The 8,216-nt window shown below is 42.3% G+C and overlaps 1 protein-coding gene across 1 annotated transcript; it reads right to left on the reverse strand.

Moving 5' to 3' along the window:
- Window positions 1–250: 250 nt before the first annotated feature.
- pdcd7 (programmed cell death 7) lies at window positions 251–7,028 on the reverse strand. Its single transcript, XM_080730063.1, has 6 exons — window positions 6,924–7,028; window positions 5,299–6,423; window positions 4,460–4,598; window positions 2,624–2,854; window positions 1,464–1,551; window positions 251–568 (listed from the first exon to the last, which is right to left on the reverse strand). The coding sequence occupies exons 2-6, from the start codon at window positions 6,382–6,384 to the stop codon at window positions 442–444; spliced, it is 1,671 nt and encodes a 556-aa protein (XP_080586189.1). The 5' UTR covers window positions 6,385–6,423; window positions 6,924–7,028; the 3' UTR covers window positions 251–441.
- Window positions 7,029–8,216: the final 1,188 nt, after the last annotated feature.

Below are 8,216 nucleotides of genomic sequence, written 5' to 3' on the forward strand. Positions count from 1 at the left end.
GGCCATTGCAACTTTAAACCCCTCCCTGCCTGTTTCTATATTTGACCTGTAGTGCTGAAATCTAATTCATATGAGTGACATCTTAACTCGGACATACTGTACACAAAGATATTTCTAGAGAAAGCTTTACTTTATTGTGTTCATTTTTTAGAGGACAAGCATCAAAGCCTAAGACAACTTTAATTACGCATGATCTCCAGCAACAATCAAAGGGGCATGAATGAAAAACAGAATACATTACCCATTCCAACCAGTCCAGAGAGAGAGCTAGTTGGGTTGGGCATGAGTCATGTATTAAATTGAACATTGGGGGAAATAGTTCATGTGAGATCCTTTTTGTCTTGTCCAGCAGGATATGTTTTCCAGTAGCACATTCTCTCTGTTATCTCAACAGTCAAAGACACATCTCAGCCTCTATCTGAATAGAGTCAATGAGGCTGACTATTGGGCATTATCTAGGGCTGAAGCCCAGGCCCTGTCTGATGGAGCCTCAGGCAAGACCCATCCCTGGGGAATGGCTGTACCGTCTGGGTGGTCCACAGGAACCAGGAAAACATCCCACTCTCTCCTGGCAGGAATGAGACCAGTGAAATGTGTAAGCAGTATTAACAGAAATGGCTTAATTTCATCTTTTAGATTTTGTATTTTAGCAAACTTGATACATAAATTAAACGTATCAATTGGAAGAGAATCAGTAAACTATTATGGCAGCATAGACTAATGATGAATAATTAACTATTAATAGTCTAAAGATACATTTCAAGGTTATTAGTGGCTCCTGAATTGGCAGCCTCATAACCAAAAATCCACTCGTCCGAGACAGTTTGCCCTCCTGGCCCCCAAGCTGTGGAATAAACTCCCTGTCGCACTTAGAACAACAGACTCACTCACTAGCTTTCGACTGAAGACTCACCTTTTCAGACTCCACCTAAACCCTTGGCACTACTGAAACACTCAATGACCATACATGAAGCTAGTTAGCATTTGTTTTTAGGTTTTTAGAATCCTCTTTACTGATTATATTGTTTTTTTAGATTGATATTCATATGCATTTGTTATATTGTTGTTGATGTTCTGACATGTTATCTTGTTTATTATAGTGGTGTATTATCTGCTTATTGTAAGTCGCTTTGGATTAAAAGTGTCTGCTAAATGCCTAAACTTTAACCAACCATATGCCCTGCGTAAACGGCTAGACACTAATTAAGTTAAAATGTATCTACTGTAGGTATTAGGTTACAGTTTGTTACATTCAAGATGGGGTGCCATAGTTTTGTGATTTTTATGTTTTTTGTCTATGGAGTTAAAATTACTCTAATAGACCCCCAGGTGTGGTTATAATATAAAGATATGTCTTCCCTGTGTACTTCTGGTTTCTTCCTGAAAGCTGTGGGCACAGCTAACTCGAGGTGGGCAAATGAGACTGTATGAAGTAAAGCAGGAAGAGTGAATATATAATGTACCTTATCTGCACCAAAGCTGGTAGTGAGTGCTCTGCCTGTGTATAATATTCTCTGAAAGGCTGCAGAAGGTGATCAGCTGGCATCTCCTCTAAAAGATCAGATGAAAAACAAATAATGAAGAGAAAATCTGACACACATTTCTGTCTAAACCAAAACAATACAAGTAAAAAAAAAAACATTTTCCATTATATTATCTATCGTTGTCTCCATCAGGCCAAAGGTGTGGCCGAGACCATGTTTTGTCCCCTGTCCGTCTCCCCAACGATTTTTCATATTCCATCCTAATTGCCAAAGATTGGCGTCTAAAAGGTTTGCAAGAGTGGCTCTGCAATCATGTCTGATTGCAGTGAAACTTTGCATGCAAATTCCCACTAGGCAGAGGAAAAAATGATACCCTTTACAGTTTATACATTGGAATATTATAGCACCACCAGCAGGCCAATTTTCGCTAAACATTTTTTTATGTTACTCCTACAGATTTTGTCACCCAAACCAGTGCACATTATCTCTATCCACAACTTTCCAACATCCCATCGTGCATTGCGCAGAAGTTGCACGGAGCTTCCGGCACCGCAGCTGAGTGTGATCTACAAGCTCACACCGGTTGCATCTGCGACGCGACGTGAGCTTGTATGTCTGCTGTTAACCGGAAGGGTGGTGCAAAAAATCTCCAGTAAATTCCCGCGGAAAGAGGTGGATAGCTGTGACCAAAACAAATTTATAGTCCACCCTGATTGGCTAAGATTGTCATGTAAAGTTTGCAGGAGTGGCTCGTTTGGATCAAATGCTTCAAATCATGAAAGAGTCCGACCATTGTGAAAGTTCACACACCGCTGATTTTGCGCCACCCGGAGGCCAGTTTTTGCAAAACACTCTCTTATTACTCCTACAGATTTTGTCAAAAAACAAAGCAAATCGCAATAACTTCAACATTAATCCCACAACGTCTATAGACTCCACTCACCTCTATAATGACTGAATTCCAAAGATTGCTGGCCCACAATAACCTACCTGACCCGGCATAGACCTGTGTGCTGAGGCGCACTTTTTCTAGTCTAACAATAATATTGTTGATTACGTTCGGTACACCATAGTTATATTAAACTGCGACTTTAAAGTGGATCCATAACACACTCTAATGCCAGCGGCTACCAAATTACCTCCAAACAGCATGGCCTCGATCTCTCGCTTCTTCTGTAGCTGTCGGTCTCTCTCCTTCTTCTGGCGTTTCTCCAAGTCTTTTTTACGCTCCTCTTCTTGCTCTCCTTCCAGCATGCACCGGAGTGTGTTCTCTTCTGCCCCGTAAACAGCAGTCCTCTTCCTGATCAGAGCTCTCAGTTGCTCTAGCTGTTTGTCAAACACCTGATCTGCCTCCTGCTCTGGGAAGATACCTGGAAAACCACAAGACCAAACATGAAAGACAAACACCACAATAGCAACGGACCAGGGATGTGCTGGCCATTGGGAAAAGTGGGACAACTCCCGAACGGCCGGTCCAGGCCGGCCATTAGGAAAAAAATTAAAATAAAATGTCTGCCTTCGTTCCATTTTGGGGGCTGGGCGGCCGACAAAGTAAACCTCGTATCTCCAAGTTTCAAATGTGTACATTTGGTGTGAGGCGTTGTGTGCTTGTAGATTTTAAAATGATAAATACAAAACAAACGGTTTAGGACCCGACAAGGTTTCCACCCGACAACAACGTAATATAACTCATGTAATTGGGTCCACTGGCTTGTCACTTGTCATGATCTGAAATGGCAAATCTTTGAGTAGCAGCAGCGCTATAGAGAGATCTCTCTCTCTCTATAGCACGCAATGAGGGCCTCTCCAACTCTTTTTCCCGGGCTGAATCAGGGAAAAAGTCCCTGCAACGGACTATTTGTGAAACGATTGAGGTGTCTCACAGCCCGAGGCTCAAGGCTCAGATGGAGTTTTTCCTTGCGGCTGCGAGAGCCCTGAACAAGGACATGGGGGGGGGAAAATGCATTAAATCGGTACAAATCCAGTGTAGGTGCTGTATGTATGTGTACTATGTTCTGTCTTCTGTTCTGTGCATATTGTTTCTAATGATCCTCCCTCTCCTTATTCTGCACATTGAGGCTAAGGTTTTCACCCCCCCCCCCCCCCCCCCCCCGATCCATTATATACTATTATTATTATTATTATCATTATCGTTATTGTATTGCGTCTTAAATCATGCAATTTCATCAACATGCCAAACGTAGAGTTAAACAGCAACATGTTTATTTATTACAAATATAATACCGTACATTAATCAATATCAGAGAAGAATTGTCAATTGTTTTATTTTATTTTATTATATAATCTTTTTTTGGGCTGTTTTTTTATTTATTTACATATTTAGAATAGTAGAGCATCAGGATAAGTGCAAGTACAGTTAAACACCCTGCCTAAAAGAAGCATCCCAAATAAGTCCTTTTACAGTCTTTTTTACTTCCTTGGTATTCAATTCATGGACATAACAAATAGCAAGCAAAAAAAGAAAAACAGAAAATCATCGCAGTTATAAAAACACTATTATGTACAGGGTAGGGGAAACAAGGGGGTGGGGTAGGTAAGGGGGGGTGCTTACTTCTCGCCTGTCTATGGGAGAAGTGATAACTACCTCTGGCTCTGGCCTCCTGAAAGGTGAGTTCTCAGGGCAGATTTGAAGGATGCCAGCGAACTACATGTTTTAAGGGAGGTAGTCAAGGAATTCCACACCTGGGTGGCAGTGTTGTAGAAGGAGAATTTACCCATATTTGTCTTATGGGTTTGTGTTATCAGATCGTTGTGTGCGCTCCCTCTGGTGTTGTGGCTGTGGGTGTCGCTAACTTTTTGGAGATGTTTGGTCAGATAAGCGGGTACTGAGGGGATTGAGGGCAGATTTGCATGAACTATTTTGAAAGTCAATCCCATTTTTAGTTGTTTAACTCTGTCTTCAACGCTGAGCCATCTTAGGCAAAAAACTTAAGCCCTAACAGGCTCATTCTCACCTTTCCTGGATGCAGCCTCCTTCCTCAGTTTGCGTAGTTTCTCCAGAGACCTGAGGATATCCAGCATTCTCTTCACATCTGCTTGTTTCTTCAGCACTTCAGAGAGGACAGAATCAGCGGCCAGCTTCAGTTCCCGTTCCTGTTCGACAGAAGCGATCGATAGTTAGATTCAAGCACAAAACTAAAACAAAGTTACTTGCAGCCTGATCTCTGTCATCCAATACAGCTAGGATTCCCCCAAACAGGCTGCTGTATAGATCATGCACTGTACTGGACTATGTAGCTCTGGTCCAAAGCGTCAGCTGCACTGACGCTCTGACAGGCGGCTGACTAAAAGACTAGACCAGGATTTCTGTATCCTTACGAGGGCTCAACCTCAGTCAAAATAAACAAATCTACTTCGCTACTCACCTAACCAAAGGTAGTTTTGCGTTGTTGAAAGTCTAGTCTCTGCGGTGGGAAACCTCTCAGCACCCCACCCACTCTGTAAAACACATTATTTTTGTCATGAAATAAAACACATCCAACTCGACCGCCGCTTATTTACGGGTTGTGTCTGCGGTGGCTCACTCCCGGCTCAAGGTGGGTGCATTTTATTTCATGACAAAAATAATGTATTTTACAGGGTTGAGCCCTTGTAGGGGTACAGAAATCCTAGTCTAGTCTTTTAGCCAGCCGCCTATCAGAGTGTCAGTGGAGCTGACGCTCTGGACCAGTAGAGTAGACTATGTGCAAAGTTTCATGATGGTGGGTTTGTGGTGCCATCTACTGGTGAAAAGATGTAACATACTGCACAATGGAAATACATTTACTTTAAATGTTGTGCCTTATTCACTAACCCTCTTCTTCTCTTCTACTTCCAGAATTTTCTTCAACCTCCATTTATCTATTGCTGCCTCTTTTTCTGCGATCCGCTCCTCCTCAATCAGTGTTTCTTCTATTCGTTTTTGTTTATTCCTCCGCTGCCAGGCTCTCTTCTTAGCGATACGGGACAGTTTATTTTTCAACCCATCTAAACATTCAGGGTCATTAACGACTTTCATTTTGTCCTGCAGCTCTCCTTTCAGTTTTAGAGCCAATGCATAAGAGTCTGCCCAAGCGCTCTCGTTCTCCAAGTTGTGTTTCAGTGCTTCGCAAGCAAGTGACAGCTTTGAAACAAGTTCAACAGCACCATAGAGTGTGTTCTGTATAAAAGGAACAGATATCTCGGAGCGTGGTTTCACCGATTCTGGCATTTTTAAGGTCCCCCCTCTGCATTGCAAGAAACGCTTGACCCACTGTTCATCTTGTCTCTTCTGAACAGCTTCTTCGTCCACAGGCTGCTGTGTTTCTGCTGCCTTAGCAAAACCCTGGTTATGTTCTTTACTCCAGGCAGGAAAGGACGGGGAGTCTAGGAGAGGTCCTCTCTCGGGCACATCTCGGTGTGCATGTTGTCCCAAAGAGTTGCTGTTGGGTTGATACTCACTCTGACCACTCTGTGGACCAAAGCTGCAGCTTTCCGTTGGGTGTTGATTAAATCTTTGGCTATTTGAAGCCCCAGAGTTACCATGCACGTCCTCGTACCACGTATTGGACGGGCCAGCCTGTGGCCTAAGGTCTGAGCACGGCGGACCTTGATGGAGAGACCTCTGAACGGGGTTCAGCATGGGGGGGAACGGGGGGCCAGGGGGTGGTGGAGAGTTGAATCCAGGCGGTGGTATGGAGGGATCGAACCCGTAGCCGTGTCCCATGCGAGGTGGGCCATGATAGCCCTCTGGTCTGGGTGGTGGTGCGGGTGGGAAGGGCGGTCTGAACCCATACGGTTGACCGCCATACACTGGACCAGAGGGTGGGGATGGAGCTGCCCACTCGTTACTGGGGTTATGCTGCGACGGATCTTGAGCCGGCGGCCAGAATCCGGCGTTGCTTGAAGTGTTGCTTTGCATGTTGCTTACTGTAGATCGGTGGTTCCCAAACTTTATAGCCTGTGACCCAAAAGAGAAATTAAATTAGACATTTGCCACGGGACCCAAACTAGTGAAAATAGTAGATCTACCAGCTCACAGCGTTGTGAGCTTGTAGATCTGCTATTGTCAATACTTCTTAAACATTTGTTTTCGAATTCATGGAATTTCTTAGATTTTTCTTTTATTTCTTAATGAAAATACTGAAGAAATATATAGAATCTTTTTAATTCATGAAAGATTTTTTTTTTTTTTTTTTACAATGTTTTTTGAAAATGTTTTATAAAAATAACATGTAACAATAAGGGGTCCCACAGGTTAACCAGCATTAGTTTTACTGAGGTTAGGGTTGTTAGGTTCAGGTGGTAAGTGGGGAACATAGAACCTGGGGAACATAGGTACGGTCCCAACTAGCTCTGGTCCATCGCTTTCACCTCCCGCATTGCTCCATGCGGGAGGTGAAAGCGATGGACCAGAGCTAGGTCCCAACGATAAAGGGACCCATAAAAATAAGTAAATACCGTGTGGTGTGTCGCTCCTTGACCACAGCGGCGGAGAGATCAGATCACTACTAAAGAGGTTGCTACTTTCCCGGTAAAGTAATTTGAAATGTCTTGTTGTTTTCCAGAAACGCACATGCTAATGGCACGTTGTTTATTTTTCCACGAAAGTAAATGAGATACAATTTGGGGAAATTGTTCAAAGGACGCGCTTGATTAATGCATGTTTACCATGTTTACACATCTTCTAACACGAAGACGCCATATTGTCGTGTCGTCATTAATTCCGGAAACACGTTTACAGGGTTCTTCTTCTTGGGGTTTAACTCCAACTGCAACCATCTCATTAGTACGTTACTGCCACCTTGTGGATCAGATGGAACTCTTTATTCTCACTAGCTCGAGTCGCACATCCCAATCTACTAAATCTCAATCTAAATTGCAGTTTTTCAATCCTTGTCATTTCTTTTGACACAAATTATTTATTTAAAACGTCATATAAACGCTTAGTTATAATAAGTTAAATTAATGAATAGCATTTTGGGGGAAATGATGATAGCAAAACAATAATCAGAATTTCCATTCCATGATTTTGTGAAATTAATGCCTGTCCCCACTCCCCACCAGAGTTATAAGGTCCCCATTCCCCATATGTTGAGGTGCGTGCCTCACAAAAGCGCGTACACAAATGCACAAACTGGAAAGGTATGTAGTAGATAAAAACACTATTTCCTCTGGGTTCTGAGTTGATCCATAACCAACATTTCTAGTTCCAAATGCCATTGGTGTACGGATTGCCGTTTACTGTAAAATCCTTTACCAGACGGCACAAGCACACCCAATGTGCACAAATCATTCTAGTATTGGTGTATTTCTGTATATTTGATTCTCTGAGTGAAGCTTCAGTAAAGTAATCATTGCAATTAATTCTTAAGTCATCTAAGATTATATTCTCAAGGCATTTTATATTAGAAACAGGTATAATAAACCTAGAAGCTTTGCATCTTTGAGCTGAAATAATAAAATACAGAAATAAAGAAAATGAACTATTGACTGGAAAGACTATAGCTTTCAACCTTCATGGTATCAGTCTAAAACAGTGTTTCTCAATCTTTTTTGGCTTGAGTACCCCCTTTCCCTGATTTCTGAATCCAAGTACCCCCTTTACCCAGAAACATTTTGCTTATAAAACTGTAATTAAAATATATGGTGCTATGATAACCCCCCCCCCATTTCAAGAATATAAAATCACAAATAAGAAATGGAGTGAAAGAGTCTCAAACGGTTTTCAGGTCAATAATTTCAATACATTCA

The sequence above is a fragment of the Nannobrachium achirus genome (assembly GCF_963921795.1).
Source record: "Nannobrachium achirus genome assembly, chromosome: 7".
NCBI classification, from domain to species: domain Eukaryota; kingdom Metazoa; phylum Chordata; class Actinopteri; order Myctophiformes; family Myctophidae; genus Nannobrachium; species Nannobrachium achirus.

What these genes read in the sequence shown, in the direction of transcription:
- pdcd7 (XM_080730063.1), bottom strand. Translation starts at nt 6,384, where the DNA reads ATGCAAAGCAACACTTCAAGCAACGCCGGATTCTGGCCGCCGGCTCAA. An exon ending in GGAGGCTGCATCCAGGAAAG is followed by an intron (nt 2,855 to 4,459) that starts GTGAGAATGAGC and finishes GTGGTTTTCCAG; the next exon opens with GTATCTTCCCAGAGCAGGAG. An exon ending in CGAGGCCATGCTGTTTGGAG is followed by an intron (nt 1,552 to 2,623) that starts GTAATTTGGTAG and finishes CTGATCTTTTAG; the next exon opens with AGGAGATGCCAGCTGATCAC.